Genomic DNA, 23,711 nt, shown 5'->3' with positions numbered 1-23,711 from the left:
TTTATTCTTTAAAGAGGCCAATCATTTTTAGTTTTCAAATGAATGCAAATAATTCAGCAAAATGAGGGATTTTCTGTCATTGCCTGAATTTGAATACACAAATCTAATAGTTATATATACCACAATGCTTCTACTGTCTATTTTTTCCAGTGTTCTGATGGCTAATGCCTCAGCGATGCATATTTTACATTGTATGCTTTTATCTCATAGGTTCCTGATGTTTGCTTTCATGCTAAGGGCTTTTATCCAGCACTTTCTTTCTGTTTTTGCTAGATACACTCTGTACACTGATATTATGACATCTTAGAACGTTGCTGAAATGATTTGCACATACAAACAATCAAACCTCTCAACTCCAAGCTGGATAAGTTATTTTATTTTTATTAGTATGTCATTTACTACATTTTTCTCTTTAAAAAAAAAGCATACAGAAAGCAAAAAATAGCTTAATTTAAAAAATAACTGGAAATAGTTATAGGGACATGGAAGACTTTTTACTTTTATTTTTCATGCATCAAAAGTTACTTACTGCATTGCAAAATATCTCTCTGCAAAATAAAAGTTTTAAAAGCATTTAAAAACTGTAATTTTGTTAAAAATAAATGACTTGTTTTGCGGGCATATCCATTAAAGGGATATAACACACCTATGCTAAATCACTTGAAAGTGAATCAGTGCAGCTGTAAAAAGATGAGCAGAAAATATCATCTGTACATCTCTATGTAAAAAAGGAAGCTATTAACCTAAATATTTCTAAAGCTCACAATAGTAAGTGCTGTGTGAACAGTTATCCTTCAGCTATGAACAGCTGCATGTTGAAATAAAAAATCAGCCAATCAGCTTCAAAACAAAATTTATGCTTACCTGATAAATTTCTTTCTTTTGCGATGTACCGAGTCCACGGATTCATCCTAACTTGTGGGATATTGTCCTTCCTGACAGGAAGTAGCAAACAGAGCACCACAGCAGAGCTGTCTATATAGCTCCCCCCTTAACTCCACCCCCCAGTCATTTGACCAAAGGCCAAGGAAGAAAAGCAGAAACTATAAGGTGCAGAGGTGACTGAAGTTTACATAAAAAATACTATCTGTCTTGAATAGACAGGGCGGGCCGTGGACTCTGTACATCACAAAAGAAAGAAATTTATCAGGTAAGCATACATTTTGTTTTCTTTTGCATGATGTACCAAGTCCACGGATTCATCCTAACTTGTGGGATACCAATACCAAAGCTTTAGGACATGGATGAAGGGAGGGACAAGACAAGAACCTACTCTTTTTTACGTTCACTTTCCACCCGTGAGACCTTAGAAAGGCCAACACTAAGTCCGTGTAAGACTTGGCTAGTTGGAAGGACGACGCTTGAATTAGAATGTCGTCTAGATAAGGCGCCACTGCTATGCCCCGTGGCCTTAGAACCGCCAGAAGGGACCCTAGCACCTTCGTGAAGATTTGCGGCGCCGTGGCCAACCCGAAAGGAAGAGCCACAAATGATGATGATCTTTGTGGATAGGAATGTGCAGATACGCATCCTTTAAGTCCACGGTGGTCATTTATTGACCCTCCTGGATCAATGGTAAGATAGTCCGAATGGTCTCCATCTTGAAAGATGGAACTCTTAGGAATTGGTTTAGGATCTTGAGATACAGAATTGGTCTGAAGGTTCCCTCCATATTGGGAACTATAAACAGATTGGAGTAGAACCCCTGCCCCTGTTCTGCTTTCGGAACTGGGCAGATCACTCCCATGGTAAAAAGGTCTTCTACACAGCGTAAGAACGCCTCTCTTTTTGACTGGTTTACAGACAATTGAGAAAGATGGAACCTCCCCCTTAGAGGGGAATCCTTGAAATCTAGAAAGTATCCCTGGGTTACAATTTCTACTGCCCAGGAATCCTGAACGTCTCTTGCCCAGGCCTGAGCAAAGAGAGAGAGTCTGCCCCCTACTAGATCCGGTCCCGGATCGGGGGCTAACCGTTCATGCTGACTTAGTGGCAGCAGCAGGCTTTTTGGCCTGTTTACCCTTGTTCCAAGCCTGATTAGGTCTCCAGGTTGGCTTGGATTGAGCAAAGTTCCCCTCTTGCTTTGCAGCAGGGGAAGAGGTAGAGGGACCACTCTTGAAGTTTCGAAAGGAACGCAAATTATTTTGTTTGGTCCTTGTCTTATTTGACTTATCCTGAGGGAGGGTATGACCCTTCCCTCCAGTAATGTCTGAAATGATCTCTTTCAATGCAGGCCCGAATAGGGTCTTACCTTTGAAAGGGATGGACAAAAGCTTAGATTTAGATGACACATCAGCTGACCAGGACTTAAGCCATAACGCTCTACGCGCTAAAATGGCAAAACCTGAATTCTTAGCCACTAATTTAGCAAGATGAAAAGCGGCGTCTGTAATAAAAGAATTAGCCAACTTAAGAGCCTTAATTCTGTCCAAAATATCAACTAGTGGGGTCTCCATCTGAAGAGCCTCTTCTAGAGCCTCAAACCAAAAGGCAGCTGCAGTGGTTACAGGAACAATGCATGCTATAGGTTGAAGAAGAAAACCTTGATGAACAAAAATTTTCTTTAGGAGACCCTCTAATTTTTTATCCATAGGATCAATGAAAGCACAACTGTCTTCAAAAGGTATAGTTGTACGCTTAGCCAGGGTAGAAATAGCTCCCTCCACCTTAGGGACCGTCTGCCATGAGTCCTTTATGGTGTCAGAAATGGGAAACATTTTCTTAAAAACAGGAGGGGGAGAGAACGGAATACCTGGTTTATCCCACTCCTTAGTAACAATGTCCGAAATCCTCTTAGGGACCGGAAACACATCAGTGTAAACAGGAACCTCTAAATATTTGTCCATTTTACACAATTTCTCTGGAACTACAATAGGGTCACAATCATCCAGAGTAGCTAAAACCTCCCTGAGCAATAAGCGGAGGTGCTCTAGCTTAAATTTAAATGCCGTCATATCTGAATCTGTCTGAGATAACATCTTTCCTGAATCAGAAATCTCTCCCTCAGACAGCAAATCCCTCATCCCTACGTCAGAACATTGTGAGGGAATATCGGATACGGCTACTAAAGAGTCAGAAGGCTCAGCATTTGTTCTTAACCCAGAGCTACTGCGCTTCCCTTGCAACCCAGGCAGCTTAGATAAAACCTCTGTGAGGGTAGTATTCATAACTGAAGCCATATCTTGCAAGGTGAAAGAATTAGACGCACTAGAAGTACTTGGCGTTGCTTGTGCAGGCGTTACTGGGGAGACACTTGGGGAGAACTAGATGGCAAAACCTGATTTCCTTCTGTCTGAGAATCATCTAATGACAAACTTTTATAAGTCAAAATATGCTGTTTGCAATTTATAGACATATCAGTACAAGTGGGACACATTCTAAGAGGGGGTTCCACAATGGCTTCTAAACAAATTGAACAATGAGTTTCCTCCGTGTCAGACATGTTTAACAGACTAGTAATAAAGCATGCAAGCTTGGAAAACACTTTATTTAATGAAAAAAACACAATTTGCAAAAACGGTATTGAGCCTTTAAGAGAAAAAAAGGCATTCACAAACTGCAAAACAGGTTAAAATTGCTTCAATTTTTCTGAAATTTTAACAGTGTACCCACTAAGCTTTAAAATGATTGCACCACAAGTAAAAAAGCAATAACCCCTAAATGAAAAAAACGGATTGAAATATGTCTAAAACCGGTTAAAACCCCTATTAGCACCTTGCCACAACTCTGCTGTGGCCCTACCTGCCCTTAGGAAGTGATAATATGGGCTTTAAAGCTTCAATTAGTCCCTCAGAAGACTCTCAGGACCTCAGGAGAAGTTGCTTGCTGCTTGTAAATGTAGGCCCCGCCCACCTCACTCGATGTTGCTGGGGCCTACACAAAACTAAAAAACCCTGCCTGAAAGCCATGTGGGTTATAAACAACCCCAAAGAACCCTCAAGCAAATGTCCCATAAAACAGAAAACGTTACTCCCAGACACAAAAACGTTTGTCCCAAATTCACATAACAAACTGAGTGCCCACAAAAAATTAACCCTTTATGCAAGCTAGTAAAAACCTCTGATAAGACTAGGATTACTGCTTCCCCTTCCCCTAATGGGGACACTGTCAGCCTTTCTGGGTTAACACAGTCTCTGCAGAAAATATGACTGAACATACCTCATTGCTGTATAGCAAGAAACCGTTCCTCACACTGAAGTTTTCCTGTACTCCTCAGCTTCTGTGGGAACAGTAGTGGACCTTAGTTACAAATGCTAAGATCATCATCCTCCAGGCAGAAATTTTCATCTATGTCCTGCCTGAGAGTAAATAGTACAACACCTAGGCAACACCGGTACCATTTAAAAATAACAAACACTTGATTGAAGATAAAATAAAACTAACAGTTTAAAACCTCTTCTCTTTAATCTTCCTGCTTAGAGCCAGCAAAGAGAATGACTGGGGAGTGGAGTTAAGGGGGGAGCTATATAGACAGCTCTGCTGTGGTGCTCTCTTTGCTACTTCCTGTCAGGTAGGACAATATGTGTGGGTGGTGGGTTTTACTGTTGGGGGGGGGGTTGTTTGTATTTTTTTTTACAGGTAAAAGAGCTGATTTCTTTGGGGCAATGCCCCGCAAAAGGCCCTTTTAAGGGCTATTGGTAGTTTAGTTTAGGCTAGGAGGGTTTTTTATTTTGGTGGGGGGGCTTTTTTTATTTTGATAGGGCTATTAGATTAGGTGTAATTAGTTTAAATATCTGTAATTTGTTTATTATTTTCTGTAATTTAGTGTTTGTTTGTTTGTTTTTTGTACTTTAGCTAATTTAATTTAATTTAATTTAGGTAATTATATTTAATTTAGTTAATTTATTTAATTATAGTGTAGTGTTAGGTGTTGTTATTGTAACTTAGGTTAGGTTTTATTTTACAGGTACTTTTGTATTTATTTTTGCTAGGTAGTTATTAAATAGTTAATAACTATTTAATAACTATTGTACCTAGTTAAAATAAATACAAACTTGCCTGTAAAATAAAAATAAGCCTAAGATAGCTACAATGTAACTATTAGTTATATTGTAGCTAGCTTAGGGTTTATTTTTAGTTATTTAGTTAAAGAAAGGAATTTTAAGTTAGATTTATTTTAATTATATTTAAGTTAGGGGGTGTTAGGATTAGGGTTAGACTTAGGTTTAGGGGTTAATAAATTTAGTATAGTGGCGGCGACGTTGGGGGCGTCATCCAAGATGGCGTCCCTTGAATTCCGATTGGCTGATAAAATCCTATCAGCCAATCGGAATTAAGGTAGGAAAAATCCTATTGGCTGATACAATCAGCCAATAGGATTGAGCTCGCATTCTTTTGGCTGTTCCAATCAGCCAATAGAATGCAAGGTTAATCCTATTGGCTGATTGGAACAGCCAAAAGAATGCGAGCTCAATCCTATTGGCTGATTGTATCAGCCAATCGGATTGAACTTCAATCCTATTGGCTGACTGTATCAGCCAATAGGATTTTTCCTACCTTAATTCCGATTGGCTGATAGGATTCTATCAGCCAATCGGAATTCAAGGGACACCATCTTGGATGACGTCACTTAAAGGACCAGTTATTCAGTCGTCGGCTGTCGGATGAAGAGGATGCTCCACGTCGGATGTCTTGAAGATGGACCCGCTCCGCTCCGGAAGGATGAAGATAGAAGATGCCGTCTGGATGAAGCCTTCTGCCGGTCTGGAGGTCCTCTTCTGGCCGGATAGGATGAAGATTTCGGACCCTCTGGAGGACCACTTGTGCCCAGCTGGGTGAAGACGGCTCAAGGTAGGGTGATTTTCAAGGGGGTAGTGTTAGGTTTTTTTAAGGGGGGATGCGGTGGGTTTTAGAGTAGGGTTGGGTGTGTGGGTGGTGGGTTTTAATGTTGGGGGGGGTATTGTATTTTTTTTACAGGTGAAAGAGCTGATTCAATCCTATTGGCTGATCCAAACAGCCAATAGGATTGAGCTTGCATTCTATTGGCTGTTCCAATCAGCCAATAGAATGGGAGCTCAATTCTATTGGCTGATTGCATCAGCAAATAGGATTTTTCCTACCTTAATTCCGATTGGCTGATAGAATTCTATCAGCCAATAGGAATTCAAGGGACGCCATTTTGGATGACGTCATTTAAAGGAACCATCATTCGTAGGGTAGTCGTCGGTCTGGATGGATGCTCCGCGTCGGAAGTCTTCAAGATGGAGCCGGTCCTCGTCGGATGGATGAAGATAGAAGATGCCGCCTGGATGAAGACTTCTGCCCATCTGGAGGACCTCTTCTGCCCGGTTGGATGAAGACTTTGCCCGGCTTCGTTGAGGACTTAGGCCCGGTTGGGTGAAGACGGCTCAAGGTAGGGTGATCTTCAAGGGGTTAGTGTTAGGTTTTATTAAGGGGGAATTGGGTGGGTTTTAGAGTAGGGTTGGGTGTGTGGGTGGTGGGTTGTAATGTTGGGGGGGTATTGTAATTTTCTTTTACTGGTAAAAGAGCTGATTACTTTAGGGCAATGCCCCGCAAAAAGCCATTTTAAGGGCTATTTGTAATTTAGTATAGGGTAGAGACTTTTATTATTTTGGGGGGCTTTTTTATTTTATTAGGGGGCTTAGATTAGGTGTAATTAGTTTAAAAATCTTGTAATTATTTTTTTATTTTTTTTTATTTTCTGTAATTTAGTGTTTGTTTTCTTTTGTACTTAATTTAATTTAATTGTAGTTAATTGTAGTTATTTTATTTAATTTATTTAATTATAGTGTAGTGTTAGGTGTAATTGTAACTTAGGTTAGGATTTGTTTTACCGGTAAATTTGTATTTATTTTAACTAGGTAGTTATTAAATAGTTAATAACTATTGTACCTAGTTAAAATAAATACAAACTTGCCTGTAAAATAAAAATAAACCCTAAGCTAGATACAATGTAACTGTTAGTTATATTGTAGCTATCTTAGGGTTTATTTTATAGGTAAATATTTAGTTTTAAATAGGAATAATTTAGTTAATTATAGGAATTTTATTTAGATGTATTTAAATTATATTTAAGTTAGGGTTAGGGTTAGACTTAGATTTAGGGGTTAATAAGTATAATGTAGGTGGCGGCGGTGTATGGGGGGGCAGATTAGGGGTTAATAAATATAATGTAGGTGGTGGTGGGCTCCGGGAGTGGCAGTTTAGGGGTTAAACAATTTATTTAGTTGCGGCGGGGTCCAGGAGCTGCTGTTTAGGGGGTTAAACAACTTATTTAGTTGCGGCGGGCTCCAGGAGCAGCGGTTTAGGGGTTAAACATTTTATTTAGTTGCAGAGGGCTCTGGGAGCGGCAGTTTAGGGGTTAATAAGTATAATGTAGGTGGCAGCGGTGTAGCGGGGGGCAGATTAGGGGTGTTTAGACTCGGGGTACATGTTAGGGTGTTAGGTGTAGACATTTCCCATAGGAATCAATGGGATATCGGGCAGCAGCGAACATGAACTTTCGCTGCTGTCAGACTTGGGAGGATAGTAGAGTTAAAACAGGTAGTATTTTGTATCACTCTATATGTTACAAGGGGAGGATAGTAGCGATAAAACAGGTAGTATTTTGTATCAATCTATATGTTACAAGGGGAGGACAGTAGCGATAAAACAGTTAGTATTTTGTATCACTCTATATGTTACACAGGGAGGACAGTAGCGATAAAACAGGTAGTATTTTGTATCACTCTATATGTTACACAAGGAGGACAGTAGCGATAAAACAGGTAGTATTTTGTACCACTCTATATGTTACACAGGGAGGACAGTAGCGATAAAACAGGTAGTATTTTGTATCACTCTATATGTTACACAGGGAGGACAGTAGCGATAAAACAGGTAGTATTTTGTACCACTCTATATGTTACAAGGGGAGGACAGTAGCGATAAAACAGGTAGTATTTTGTATCACTCTATATGTTACAAGGGGAGGACAGTAGCGATAAAACAGGTAGTATTTTGTATCACTCTATATGTTACAAGGGGAGGACAGTAGCGATAAAACAGGTAGTATTTTGTATCACTATATATGTTACAAGGGGAGGATAGTAGCGATAAAACAGGTAGTATTTTGTATCACTCTATATGTTACAAGGGGAGGACAGTAGCGATAAAACAGGTAGTATTTTGTACCACTCTATATGTTACACAGGGAGGATAGTAGCGATAAAAACATAATTTATGCTTACCTGATAAATTCCTTTCTTCTGTTGTGTGATCAGTCCACGGGTCATCATTACTTCTGGGATATAACTCCTCCCCAACAGGAAATGCAAGAGGATTCACCCAGCAGAGCTGCATATAGCTCCTCCCCTCTACGTCAGTCCCAGTCATTCGACCAAGAATCAACGAGAAAGGAGTAACCAAGGGTGAAGTGGTGACTGGAGTATAATTTAAAAGATATTTAGCTGCCTTAAAAAAGGGCGGGCCGTGGACTGATCACACAACAGAAGAAAGGAATTTATCAGGTAAGCATAAATTATGTTTTCTTCTGTTATGTGTGATCAGTCCACGGGTCATCATTACTTCTGGGATACCAATACCAAAGCAAAAGTACACGGATGACGGGAGGGATAGGCAGGCTCATTATACAGAAGGAACCACTGCCTGAAGAACCTTTCTCCCAAAAATAGCCTCCGAAGAAGCAAAAGTGTCAAATTTGTAAAATTTGGAAAAAGTATGAAGCGAAGACCAAGTTGCAGCCTTGCAAATCTGTTCAACAGAGGCCTCATTCTTAAAGGCCCAAGTGGAAGCCACAGCTCTAGTGGAGTGAGCTGTAATTCTTTCAGGAGGCTGCTGTCCAGCAGTCTCATAGGCTAAACGTATTATGCTACGAAGCCAAAAAGAGAGAGAGGTAGCAGAAGCTTTTTGACCTCTCCTCTGTCCAGAATAAACGACAAACAGGGAAGAAGTTTGGCGAAAATCTTTAGTTGCCTGCAAGTAGAACTTGAGGGCACGAACTACATCCAGATTGTGTAGAAGACGTTCCTTCTTTGAAGAAGGATTTGGACACAAGGATGGAACAACAATCTCTTGATTGATATTCCTGTTAGTGACTACCTTAGGTAAGAACCCAGGTTTAGTACGCAGAACTACTTTGTCTGAGTGAAAAATCAGATAAGGAGAATCACAATGTAAGGCTGATAACTCAGAGACTCTTCGAGCCGAGGCAATAGCCATTAAAAACAGAACTTTCCAAGATAACAATTTTATATCAATGGAATGAAGGGGTTCAAACGGAACACCCTGTAAAACGCTAAGAACTAAGTTTAAACTCCATGGCGGAGCAACAGCTTTAAACACAGGCTTGATCCTAGCTAAAGCCTGACAAAAAGCCTGGACGTCTGGATTTTCTGACAGACGCCTGTGTAACAAGATGGACAGAGCTGAAATCTGTCCCTTTAATGAACTAGCTGATAAACCCTTTTCTAAACCTTCTTGTAGAAAGGACAATATCCTAGGGATCCTAACCTTACTCCAGGAGTAACCTTTGGATTCGCACCAGTATAGGTATTTACGCCATATTTTATGGTAAATCCTTCTGGTAACAGGCTTCCTAGCCTGTATCAGGGTATCAATAACCGACTCAGAAAAACCACGTTTTGATAAAATCAAGCGTTCAATTTCCAAGCAGTCAGCTTCAGAGAAGTTAGATTTTGATGTTTGAATGGACCCTGTATCAGAAGGTCCTGTCTTAGAGGTAGAGACCAAGGCGGACAGGATGACATGTCCACTAGATCTGCATACCAAGTCCTGCGTGGCCATGCAGGCGCTATTAGAATCACTGATGCTCTCTCCTGTTTGATTTTGGCAATCAATCGAGGAAGCAGCGGGAAGGGTGGAAACACGTAAGCCATCCCGAAGTTCCAAGGTGCTGTCAAAGCATCTATCAGAACCGCTCCCGGATCCCTGGATCTGGACCCGTAGTGAGGAAGTTTGGCGTTCTGGCGAGACGCCATGAGATCTATCTCTGGTTTGCCCCAACGTCGAAGTATTTGGGCAAAGACCTCCGGATGAAGTTCCCACTCCCCCGGATGAAAAGTCTGGCGACTCAAGAAATCCGCCTCCCAGTTCTCCACTCCCGGGATGTGGATTGCTGACAGGTGGCAAGAGTGAGACTCTGCCCAGCGAATTATCTTTGATACTTCCATCATTGCTAGGGAGCTTCTTGTCCCTCCCTGATGGTTGATGTAAGCTACAGTCGTGATGTTGTCCGACTGAAACCTGATGAACCCCCGAGTTGTTAATTGGGGCCAAGCCAGAAGGGCATTGAGAACTGCTCTCAATTCCAGAATGTTTATTGGAAGGAGACTCTCCTCCTGGTTCCATAGTCCCTGAGCCTTCAGAGAATTCCAGACAGCGCCCCAACCTAGTAGGCTGGCGTCTGTTGTTACAATTGTCCAGTCTGGCCTGCTGAATGGCATCCCCCTGGACAGGTGTGGCCGATAAAGCCACCATAGAAGAGAATTTCTGGTCTCTTGATTCAGATTCAGAGTAGGGGACAAATCTGAGTAATCCCCATTCCACTGACTTAGCATGCACAATTGCAGCGGTCTGAGGTGTAGGCGTGCAAAAGGTACTATGTCCATTGCCGCTACCATTAAGCCGATCACCTCCATGCATTGAGCTACTGACGGGTGTTGAATGGAATGAAGGACACGGCATGCATTTTGAAGCTTTGTTAACCTGTCTTCTGTCAGGTAAATCTTCATTTCTACAGAATCTATAAGAGTCCCCAAGAATGGAACTCTTGTGAGAGGAAAAAGAGAACTCTTCTTTTCGTTCACTTTCCATCCATGCGACCTTAGAAATGCCAGAACTAACTCTGTATGAGACTTGGCAGTTTGAAAGCTTGAAGCTTGTATTAGAATGTCGTCTAGGTACGGAGCTACCGAAATCCCGCGCGGTCTTAGTACCGCCAGAAGGGCACCCAGAACCTTTGTGAAGATTCTTGGAGCCGTAGCCAATCCGAATGGAAGAGCTACAAACTGGTAGTGCCTGTCTAGGAAGGCAAACCTTAGATACCGGTGATGATCTTTGTGAATCGGTATGTGAAGGTAAGCATCTTTTAAATCCACTGTGGTCATGTACTGACCCTTTTGGATCATGGGTAAGATTGTCCGAATAGTTTCCATTTTGAACGATGGAACTCTTAGGAAGTTGTTTAGAATCTTTAAATCTAAGATTGGCCTGAAAGTTCCCTCTTTTTTGGGAACCACAAACAGGTTTGAGTAGAACCCTTGTCCTTGTTCCGACCGCGGAACCGGATGGATCACTCCCATTAATAACAGATCTTGTACACAGCGTAGAAACGCTTCTTTCTTTATCTGGTTTGTTGACAACCTTGACAGATGAAATCTCCCTCTTGGGGGAGATAATTTGAAGTCTAGAAGGTATCCCTGAGATATGATCTCTAGCGCCCAGGGATCCTGAACATCTCTTGCCCAGGCCTGGGCGAAGAGAGAAAGTCTGCCCCCCACTAGATCCAGTCCCGGATCGGGGGCTCTCGGTTCATGCTGTCTTTGGGGCAGCAGCAGGTTTCCTGGCCTGCTTGCCCTTGTTCCAGGACTGGTTAGGCTTCCAGCCTTGCCTGTAACGAGCAACAGCTCCCTCCTGTTTTGGTGCAGTGGAGGTTGATGCTGCTCCTGTTTTGAAATTCCGAAAGGGACGAAAATTAGACTGTCTAGCCTTAGCTTTGGCTTTGTCTTGAGGTAGGGCGTGGCCCTTACCTCCTGTAATGTCAGCGATAATTTCTTTCAAACCGGGCCCAAATAAAGACTGCCCCTTGAAAGGTATATTAAGTAATTTGGACTTAGAAGTAACATCAGCTGACCAGGATTTTAGCCACAGCGCCCTACGTGCTTGGATGGCGAATCCTGAGTTCTTAGCCGTAAGTTTGGTTAAATGTACTACGGCCTCCGAAATGAATGAATTAGCTAGTTTAAGGACTCTAAGCCTGTCCGTAATGTCGTCTAGCGTAGATGAACTAAGGTTCTCTTCCAGAGACTCAATCCAAAATGCTGCCGCAGCCGTAATCGGCGCGATACATGCAAGGGGTTGCAATATAAAACCTTGTTGAACAAACATTTTCTTAAGGTAACCCTCTAATTTTTTATCCATTGGATCTGAAAAAGCACAGCTATCCTCCACCGGGATAGTGGTACGCTTAGCTAAAGTAGAAACTGCTCCCTCCACCTTAGGGACCGTTTGCCATAAGTCCCGAGTGGTGGCGTCTATTGGAAACATCTTTCTAAATATTGGAGGGGGTGAGAACGGCACACCGGGTCTATCCCACTCCTTAGTAACAATTTCAGTTAGTCTCTTAGGTATAGGAAAAACGTCAGTACTCGCCGGTACCGCAAAGTATTTATCCAACCTACACAGTTTCTCTGGTATTGCAACGGTGTTACAATCATTGAGAGCTGCTAAAACCTCCCCTAGTAATACACGGAGGTTCTCCAATTTAAATTTAAAATTTGAAATATCTGAATCCAATCTGTTTGGATCAGAACCGTCACCCACAGAATGAAGCTCTCCGTCCTCATGCTCTGCAAGCTGTGACGCAGTATCAGACATGGCCCTAGTATTGTCAGCGCACTCTGTTCTCACCCCAGAGTGATCACGCTTGCCTCTTAGTTCTGGTAATTTAGACAAAACTTCAGTCATAACAGTAGCCATATCTTGTAATGTTATCTGTAATGGCCGCCCAGATGTACTAGGCGCCATAATATCACGCACCTCCCGGGCGGGAGATGCAGGTACTGCCGCGTGAGGCGAGTTAGTCGGCATAACTCTCCCCTCGCTGTTTGGTGAAATTTGTTCAAATTGTACAGATTGACTTTTATTTAAAGTAGCATCAATACAGTTAGTACATAAATTTCTATTGGGCTCCACCTTGGCATTGGAACAAATGACACAGATATCTTCCTCTGAGTCAGACATGTTTAACACACTAGCAATAAACTTGCAACTTGGTTATAATCTATTTTAGCAAAAACGTACTGTGCCTCAAAGAGGTACTAAACGATTAAATGACAGTTGAAATAATGAACTGAAAAACAGTTATAGCATCAAACTTTAAAACAACACAACTTTTAGCAAAGGTTTGTTCCCATTAGCAAAATAACAATAATTAAATTTGACATAAAAATTACAGAGCAACGTTTTTATTCACAGTCAATATAAAATTCTCACAGCTCTGCTGAGAGAATCTACCTCCCTCTAAAGAAGTTTGAAGACCCCTGAGATCTGTCGGAGATGAACCGGATCATGCAGGAAATATAAGAGTAACTGACTGGAAATTTTTGATGCGTAGCAAAGAGCGCCAAAAACGGCCCCTCCCCCTCACACCCAGCAGTGAAGAGAAACGAAACTGTCACAATTAAAACCAAACAACTGCCAAGTGGAAAATAATGCCCAAATATTTATTCACTCAGTACCTCAGAAATGTAAACGATTCTACATTCCAGCAAAAACGTTTAACATGATAAATACTTATTAAAAGGATTAGTGACTTTTAACAGAGTAGTTCCGGTGAAATACCATCCCCAGAATACTGAAGTGTATACATACATGTCATTATAACGGTATGGCAGGATTTTCTCATCAATTCCATTCAGAAAATAAAAACTGCTACATACCTCAATGCAGATTCATCTGCCCGCTGTCCCCTGATCTGAAGCTTTTACCTCCCTCAGATGGCCGAGAACAGCAATATGATCTTAACTACTCCGGTTAAAATCATAGTAAAAAACTCTGGTAGATTCTTCCTCAAACTCTGCCAGAGAAGTAATAACACTCTCCGGTGCTATTGTAAAATAACAAACTTTTGATTGAAGTCATAAAAACTAAGTATAATCACCATAGTCCTCTCACACATCCTATCTAGTCGTTGGGTGCAAGAGAATGACTGGGACTGACGTAGAGGGGAGGAGCTATATGCAGCTCTGCTGGGTGAATCCTCTTGCATTTCCTGTTGGGGAGGAGTTATATCCCAGAAGTAATGATGACCCGTGGACTGATCACACATAACAGAAGAAACAGGTAGTATTTTGTACCACTCTATATGTTACACAGGGAGGACAGTAGCGATAAAACAGGTAGTATTTTGTACCACTCTATATGTTACACAGGGAGGACAGTAGAGTTAAAACAGGTAGTATTTTGTATCACTCTATATGTTACAAGGGGAGGATAGTAGAGTTAAAACAGGTAGTATTTTGTATCACTCTATATGTTACACAGGGAGGACAGTAGCGATAAAACAGGAAGTATTTTGTACCACTCTATATGTTACAAGGGGAGGACAGTAGCGATAAAACAGGTAGTATTTTGTATCACTCTATATGTTACACAGGGAGGACAGTAGCGATAAAACAGGTAGTATTTTGTATCACTCTATATGTTACAAGGGGAGGACAGTAGCGATAAAACAGGTAGTATTTTGTACCACTCTATATGTTACACAGGGAGGACAGTAGCGATAAAACAGGTAGTATTTTGTGCCACTCTATATGTTACAAGGGGAGGATAGTAGCGATAAAACAGGTAGTATTTTGTACCACTCTATATGTTACAAGGGGAGGACAGTAGCGATAAAACAGGTAGTATTTTGTATCACTCTATATGTTACACAGGGAGGACAGTAGCGATAAAACAGGTAGTATTTTGTATCACTCTATATGTTACACAGGGAGGACAGTAGCGATAAAACAGGTAGTATTTTGTACCACTCTATATGTTACAAGGGGAGGATAGTAGAGTTAAAACAGGTAGTATTTTGTATCACTCTATATGTTACACAGGGAGGACAGTAGCGATAAAACAGGTAGTATTTTGTATCACTCTATATGTTACACAGGGAGGACAGTAGCGATAAAACAGGTAGTATTTTGTATCACTCTATATGTTACACAGGGAGGACAGTAGCGATAAAACAGGTAGTATTTTGTATCACTCTATATGTTACATGGGGAGGATAGTAGCGATAAAACAGGTAGTATTTTGTATCACTCTATATGTTACACAGGGAGGACAGTAGCGATAAAACAGGTAGTATTTTGTACCACTCTATATGTTACAAGGGGAGGATAGTAGCGATAAAACAGGTAGTATTTTGTACCACTCTATATGTTACAAGGGGAGGACAGTAGAGATAAAACAGGTCGTATTTTGTATCACTCTACATGTTACACAGGGAGGACAGTAGCGATAAAACAGGTAGTATTTTGTACCACTCTATATGTTACACAGGGAGGACAGTAGAGATAAAACAGGTAGTATTTTGTATCACTCTATATGTTACACAGGGAGGACAGTAGCGATAAAACAGGTAGTATTTTGTACCACTCTATATGTTACAAGGGGAGGATAGTAGCGATAAAACAGGTAGTATTTTGTATCACTCTATATGTTACAAGGGGAGGATAGTAGCGATAAAACAGGTAGTATTTTGTATCACTCTATATGTTACAAGGGGAGGATAGTAGCGATAAAACAGGTAGTATTTTGTATCACTCTATATGTTACAAGGGGAGGATAGTAGCGATAAAACAGGTAGTATTTTACTTACGGATTAATAAATAACACCTTCACATACAATACCTATGCAATAAATAGTTTATTCTAGATGCTCATTATTTACTATCATTTACTATGATGTTTTTTTGTTTTTGTTTTGTAGACTTATCTTGTTCAGCTATTTATCTGCTTTCACTGTACATTACCAACCTTTTCTGAAAACGTCAAAACAGACAAAAAAGATATACAGCGTATGATCTTCACAGCCCCATACAAGGCCTTTGGAGACAGGGCAGGTGGAGGTGGAAGTGGATCAACTGCAAATAGTAAATGCACAGGACAAATTAAGAGGACACTCAAGTCCAAATTAAATCAGACAAAATATGCAGTTTTAAACAACTTTCCAATTTACTTTCATTAACAAAATGTGCACAGTCTCTTTATATTTACACTTTTTGAGTCACCAGCTCCTACTGAGCATGTGCAAGAATTCACAGAATACTCGTATATGCATTTGTGATTGGCTGGTGGCTGTCACATGATGCAGTGGGAGTGGAAATAGACATAAGGTCCGCCTGAAAAACTTTAGTTAAGAAGCAGCAGTCATAAGACCGTTGCTCCTTAACTAATCCACCACCTCTGAGGTGGTGGACAGCAATCATTACGATTGGATACGATCAGGATGATTGACACCCCCTGCTAGCAGCTGATTGGCCGTGAATGTGCAGGGGGCGCCATTGAATAAGAATTTCACAAGAAATGCTGTTGGCAATTATCGATGTCGGTAGATAAATCTACCCATAAGTGCTATTGCATTGTCTTTTCATCATGCAAATCTTCTGTATTTACTGGTCCTATAAATCATACCCAAACGTAGTGACTTCTGTTACACAGACAAATAAGCACAACCACATTAGGAAAACATATTAATTACACACCAAGCAATTCATATTGGCAGAAAACAGCAATTGTGATAAAATCTACAATAGGAAAAAGATTTGTGAGACGGAGACAGATATACAAAATAGTGGAAGTTTACCGTAAAATTTGCTCAGCAGCTTTTGAAGCTTAAAGTATTTTGGAGTGTAATCACCGGCCTCTGTGAGCAGCGCATCATAGTCTAAACAGAGATAAATTATTTTCAGTTTTATTTAAGTGATTGGTAATTTAATATGAGCACTTGAGGAAGGTTAGTAAAGAAAACTATTTACTAGTTAGAAACAAAGTTCAATCACAGTTTTATTTTCTTTTCTTTTATACGTTCATTTTTTCGTGAAATTTTGAAAATTGTGAAATTGTATTATTCTAGGTAAAATCTGTCTCTCTTTTTATATATATATATATATATATATATATATATATATATATATATATACACACAGTCATGGCCAAAATATTGGCACCCCTGCATTTCTGTCAGATAATGCACCACTTTGCCCAGAAAATTGTTGCAATTACAAATGTTTAGGCATTCTCATGTTTATTTCTTTTGTTTGTATTTGTTTGACACAAAAAAAGTGTAGAAAAAAAAAAGCCAAATCTTACACATTCCACGCAAAACTCCAAATATTGACTAGACGACATTATTTGCACCCTCAATTTCATATTTGGTAGTACACCCCTTGGAAAAAATAGCTGAAATGAATTGCTTTCTGTAACCATCAATGAGTTTCTTACATCTCTCTACTGGAATTTTGGATCACTCTTCTTTCGGCAACTGCTCCAGGCCTCTCAGATTGGAAGGGTTCCTTTTCCCAAATGCTGTTTTGAGATCTCTTCACGGGACACGGGTGCTCTATGGGATTGAGATCTGGACTCATTGCTGGCTAGTTCAGTATTCTTCAGCACTTTGTCTTAAACCATTTCTGGGTGCTTTTAGACGTGTACTTTGGGTCATTGTCCTTCTGTAAGACCCATGACCTCTGACGGAGACCCAACTTTCTGACACTGGGCCCTACATTGCACCACAGAATTCTTTGGTAGTCTTCAGAATTCATAATGCCATGCACACAGTCAAGATATCTAGTGCCTGAAGCAGCAAAGCAACCCCAAAATATCAGTGAACCTCCACCATGTTTGACTGTAGGGACTGCATTCTTTTCTTTAAAAGCCTTATTTTCTTTTTCTGAAAACAGTAGAATGATAGGATTAACCAAAAAGCTATAATTTTGTTTTGTCTGTCCACAGCATGTTCTCACAAAAGGATTTTGGCTTCCTCAGGTAAGTTTTGGCAAACTCCAATCTGGCTTTTTTATGTTTCTGTGTCAGCAGGGGGTCCTCCTGGGTCTCCTACCATAGCGTCCCTTTTCATTCAGATGGCGACGTATAGTGCGAGCTGATACATTTGTACCATGTGCCTGAAGGTCAGCTTCAATATGTCTGGAAGTTGATCGAGGTTCTTTATACACCATTCAAACAATCCTTCGTTTGCAATTTTTCTCTTTCATCCATGTCCAGGGAGATTAACTACAGTGCCATGAGCTGTAAACTTCTTGACAATGTTGAGCACAGTGGACACATGAACATTAAGATCTCTGGAGATGGACTTGTAACCTTGAGAATGTCCATGCCTTTCCACAATTTTTGTTCTCAAATCCTCAGAAATCTTTGCTCTTTCTCTTCTCCATGCTTAGTGTGGCACACAGAGTTAATTTTTCACCATTTTAACTGGTTACCGGTGTGATTTCTATATTGTCAGCAACTGTTAATTGATACAGGTGAGTTTAATTACAAATTACAGGAGCATCACAAACTTGAAATGCAATTATTTCTTACAATTTTGAGAAGGTGCCAATCATTTTTTTCCAGTCCATTTTTGGAGTTTTGCATGGAATGTGTCAGATTTGGCTTTTTATTCTCCACTTTATTTGTGTAATACCAATACAAACAAAAGAAATAAACATGAAAATGCCTAAACATTTGTAATTGGGCACAGTGGTGCATTATCTGACAGAAATGCAAGGGTGCCAATATTTTTGGCCATGACTGTATCTATATATATTTAAAGTAAATGCACAAGTTAGTCACTTAAAGGGACATCAAAACAGTTTCCTTTTGAAAAGAAGCCATTTTTGCAATACATATGTATAAAATACTTGTATTAAAAGTTATGACACCTGATCAGAAAGCCAGGTGGCATTAAGAATTAGCCTGTGAGAGCAGTTTTCTGTTATTTATAAATGTTACTTAATCTATCCAAATCCCAAATTGATTTAATGATAATTAGCACAACAAATATGGGTGGTATGCACATTAAATAGGTCCTAGGAAGACCACTGAAGTGCATTTCAGAAATAATGCAACTGAGTCATACACAAAGAAAGAGAAAAGCCCTCAACAAAAACAGATTTGTTTATGTTTTTCTATTATTAGTTACCACCCTAGGAGCTGCCTTATTAGCCAGAACGTGCCTTGCAGTATATCAGTCTGGTCCTGTCTAAAAAACATAGTCCAGCCTAGAAATACCAGGAATATCGACCAGCCCCAGACATTTAATGTAAGGTCTACAAACATTCCCTTTGTAATGTAACATTTAAAGTCAGTTGTTTACGCATTAGATCACTGACTTCAAAAAGATGTGATACAAAAATCTAGAGGTTCACCACTCTTATATTAAACAGAATATAATTTTTAAAATATATAGGGCCAGATAACAGTTACGTGCGAGCGAAAAGGAGTTTATCACGTCTGTTTGCGCACGTCAGGTGTTGAGCTCGTATTACAAGTTGAAAGTAATGCGATAACTTGAGCTTAAATGAAGTTAACACGCACCGGGATATTGTGTCCTCAGAGCTCTGGCTAGCTGTTTTGTGAAACAAAAAAGTGTCACAAAACACTTCAAAAATACATTAGCTAATAAAAATAATTTAAAAAAAATATTGCAATAAAAAGATATAAGGGCTCAAAAAAAAAAAAGGCAGGCAAAGGGCTTTAACAGAGATACATACATATACATGTCTAAATATGTATATATACAGTATATATATATATATAAACAGTATATATATATATATATATATATATGTATTTATTTATGTATTGTAATATTGGTTTATATATTATGGGCCAGAATACAAGTGGAGCGGTATTTAACCTACTTGAGCGTTATCTCTGCTAGAAGTAAACCTTTTACGCATGTCGGGTAGCGCTCGTATTACAAATTGAAAGTAAACTGTTTTAGCGTGCGCTAACCTGACTAGCATAAAAAGCAAGAGTTAGAATATCACGCACACGATAACTTATTCCCCCATAGAAGTAAAAAAAAGTGGAAAAAAACCTACTCACACGCAAGTCAGATTGCATATTTCCATGTGCGATAACAGAACATGAAAAACATAATTTATGTAAGAACTTACCTGATAAATTCATTTATTTCATATTGGCAAGAGTCCATGAGCTAGTGACGTATGGGATATACAATCCTACCAGGAGGGGCAAAGTTTCCCAAACCTCAAAATGCCTATAAATACACCCCTCACCACACCCACAATTCAGTTTTAAGGAATAGCTAAGTAGTGGGGTGATAAAGAAAGGAGTAAAAAGCATCAACAAAGGAATCTGGAAATAATTGTGCTTTATACAAAAAAAATCATAACCACCATAAAAAAGGGTGGGTCTCATGGACTCTTGCCAATATGAAAGAAATGAATTTATCAGGTAAGTTCTTACATAAATTATGTTTTCTTTCATGTAATTGGCAAGAGTCCATGAGCTAGTGACATATGGGACATCAAATACCCAAGATGTGGAACTCCACGCAAGAGTCAATAGAGAGGGAGGGATAAAAATAAACAACAGCCATATGCTGAAAAATTAATCCACAACCCAAAATATAAGTTATTCTCATAAAGAAAAGAAAAACTTAAAACATCAGCAGAAGAACCAAACTGAAACAGCTGCCTGAAGAACTTTTCTACCAAAAACTGCTTCTGAAGAAGCAAATACATCAAAACGGTACAATTTAGTAAATGTATGTAAAGAAGACCAAGTTGCCGCTTGCAAATTTGATCAACTGAAGCTTCATTCTTAAAAGCCCACAAAGTGGCGACTGATCTAGTAGAATGAGCTGTAATTCTCTGAGGCGGGGCCTAACCCAACTCCAATAAGCTTGAAGAATCAAAAGCTTTAACCAAGAAACCAAGGAAATAGCAGAAGTTTTCTGACCTTTCCTAGGACCAGAAAATATAACAAATAGACTAGAAGTCTTCCTGAAATCTTTAGTATCTTCAATATAATATTTCAAAGCTCTCACCACATCCAAAGAATGTAAGGATCTTTCCAAAGAATTCTTAGGATTAGGACACAAGGAAGGGACAACAATTTATCTACTAAAGTTGTTAGAATTCACAACCTTAGGAAAAAAATTTAAATGAAGTCCGCAAAACCGCCTTATCTTGATGATAAATCAGAAAAGGAGATTCACAAGAAAGAGCAGATAGTTCAGAACTTCTTCTAGCAGAAGAGATGGCCAAAAGGAACAATACTTTCCAAGAAAGTAGTTAAATGTCCAAAGAATGCATAGGTTCAATATGGAGGAAACAGATATGTTCCAGCTGGTGCAAAAGACCTTTTATTGTGCAAACAGGGATAAGATAAAGCAACGTTTCAGGCCCACAATTAGCCCTTTCTCAAGCTTGAGAAAGGGCTAATTGTGGGCCTGAAACGTTGCTTTATCTTATCCCTGTTTGCACAATAAAAGGTCTTATGCACCAGCTGGAACATCTCTGTTTTCTTCATATTAATGCTGGGTTTGGTGAACCTGTTCCTGGCTGTGCAGTGAGTGCTGTGTTTCATGCTACATTGTTTCGATATGGAGGAGCCTGTAAAGCCCTCCAGACCAAATTAAGACTCCAAGGAGGAGAGATTGATTTAATGACAGGCTTAAATACGAACTAAAGCCTGTACAAAACATTGAATATCAGGAAGTTTAGCAATCTTTCTGTGAATAAAATAGAAAGAGCAGAGATTTGTCCCTTCAAGGAACTTGCAGACAAAACCTTATCCAAACCATCCTGAAGAAACTGTAAAATTCTTGTAACTCTAAAAGAATGCCAAGAGAATTTATGAGAAGAACACCATGAAATGTAAGACTTCCAAACTCGATAATAAATCTTTCAAGAGACAGATTTACGAGCTTGTAACATAGTATTAATCACTGAATCAGAGAAAACCTCTATGACTTAGCACTAAGCGATCAATTTCCATACCTTCAAATTTAATGATTTGAAAATCTGATGGAAAAATGGACCTTGAGACAGAAGGTCCGGCCTTAACAGAAGTGGCCAAGATTGGCAGCTGTACATCCGAACAAGACCCGCATACCAAAACCTGAGCCACCAGCAACACAAACGATTGCTCCATGATGATTCTGGAGATCACTCTTGGAAGAAGAACTAGAGGCGGGAAAATATAAGCAGGTTGATAACACCAAGGAAGTGTCAGCGCACCCACTGCTTCCGCCTGAAAATCCCTGAACCTGGACAGGCATCTGGGAAGTCTCTTGTTTAGATGAGAGGCCATCAGATCTATCTGTAGAAGACCCCATATCTGAACAATCTGAGATAAATGTAAAGTCTGACGGCTGAGATAATCCGCCTCCCAATGTCTATACCTGGGATATGTACCGCAGAAATTAGACAGGAGCTGGATTCCGCCCAAGCAAGTATCCAAGATACTTCTTAATAGCTTGTGGACAGTGAGTCCCACCCTGCTGATTGACAAATGCCACTGTATGTGATATTGTCTGTTTGAAAATAAATTAACAGTTCTCTCTTCAACAGAGGCCAAAACTGAACAGCTCTGAGAATTGCACGGAGTTCTAAAATATTGATTGGTAATCTCACCTCTTGAGATTTCCAAACCCCTTGTGCAGTCAGAGATCCCCAAACAGCTCCCCAACCTGAAAGACTTGCATCTGTAGAGATCATAGTCCAGGTTAGCGGAACAAAGAAGCCCCTTGAACTAAACACTGGTGATTTACTACCACGTCAGAGAGTGTCAAACATTGGGATTTAAGGATATTAATTGTAATATCTTTGTATAATCCATGCACCATGGATTCAGCAAACAAAGCTGGAGAGGTCTCATGTGAGAACGAGCAAAGGGAATTGCGTCCAATGCTTCAGTCATGAGACCTAAATTTTCCATGCACATAACCACTGAAGGGAATGACTGAGACTGAAGGTGCCGACAGGCTGCAACCACTTTCAAACGTCTCTTGTCTGTTAGAGATAGAGTCATGGACACTGAATCTATCTGGAAACCAAAAAAGGTGACCCTTGTCTGAGCAATCAAGAAACTTTTTGGTAAATTGATCCTCCAACCATGTTTTCGAAGAAACAATACTAGTTGATTCGTGTGAGATTCTACAGAATGTAAAGACTGAGCTAGTACCAAGATATCATCCAAATAAGGAAACATCGCAATACCCTGCTCTCTGGTTTCCATAAAGCAGGGCACCAAGAACCTTTAAAAAAGATTATTTGAGCGGTTGCTAGTCCAAAAGGAAAAGCAACGAATTGGTAACGCTTGTCTAGAAAGGAGAATCTCAGGAACTGATAATGATCTGAATGAATCGGAAAATGAAGGTATACATCCTGCAATCCATTGTGGACCTAAAATGTCCTTGCTGAATAAAAGGCAGAACAGTCCTTATTGTCACCATTTGAAAATTGGTACTCTTACATGTCAATTCAAAATTTTAAGATCCAGAATTGGTCTGAATGAAATTTCCTTCTTTGAGAAAATGAATAGATTTGAATAAAACCCCAGACCTTGTCCATGAAAAGGAACTGGCATGACTACCCCTGAAACTCCAGGTCTGAAACACACTTCAGGAAAGCCTGAGCTTTAACTGGATTTGCTGGGATGCGTGAGAGAACAAAATCTTCTCACAGGAGGATTTACTCAGAATCCTATTCGAAACCCCTGATAGACAATACTCTGAAACCATTGATTTGGACCGATTTATTCCATTTAATGAAGGTTTCCAATTGGAAACAGATTCCATAGGGAAGGATTAGGTTTTTGTTCCATATTTGAAAAAACGAACGAAAACAATTTAGAAGCTTTATATTTACCCTTAGGTCTCTTATTACCTTGGAAAGAAAGAGATAGCAATCTAGACTTAAAAAGTCATATCAGCATTCCAAGATTTAAGCCTCAAAACTCTTGTAGCTAAAAATAGCTAAAGA

The 23,711-nt window shown here is 39.8% G+C and overlaps 1 protein-coding gene across 1 annotated transcript in view; it reads right to left on the bottom strand.

The window, feature by feature from the left end:
- GLB1L2 (galactosidase beta 1 like 2) overlaps positions 1-23,711 on the bottom strand; it is a 272,576-nt gene that overhangs the window by 25,645 nt on the left and 223,220 nt on the right. The window contains exons 11-12 of the mRNA XM_053691520.1: positions 16,559-16,639; positions 15,730-15,836 (exon numbers count right to left, since the gene is read on the bottom strand). Of these exons, the coding sequence (XP_053547495.1) occupies positions 15,730-15,836; positions 16,559-16,639 (188 nt within the window). The remainder of the gene's footprint in view (positions 1-15,729; positions 15,837-16,558; positions 16,640-23,711) is intronic.

Source organism: Bombina bombina, chromosome 8, assembly GCF_027579735.1.
Source record: "Bombina bombina isolate aBomBom1 chromosome 8, aBomBom1.pri, whole genome shotgun sequence".
NCBI classification, from domain to species: Eukaryota; Metazoa; Chordata; class Amphibia; order Anura; family Bombinatoridae; genus Bombina; species Bombina bombina.
Note: the sequence above shows the minus strand (reverse complement) of the source record. Positions and strands in the feature narration are given on the sequence as shown.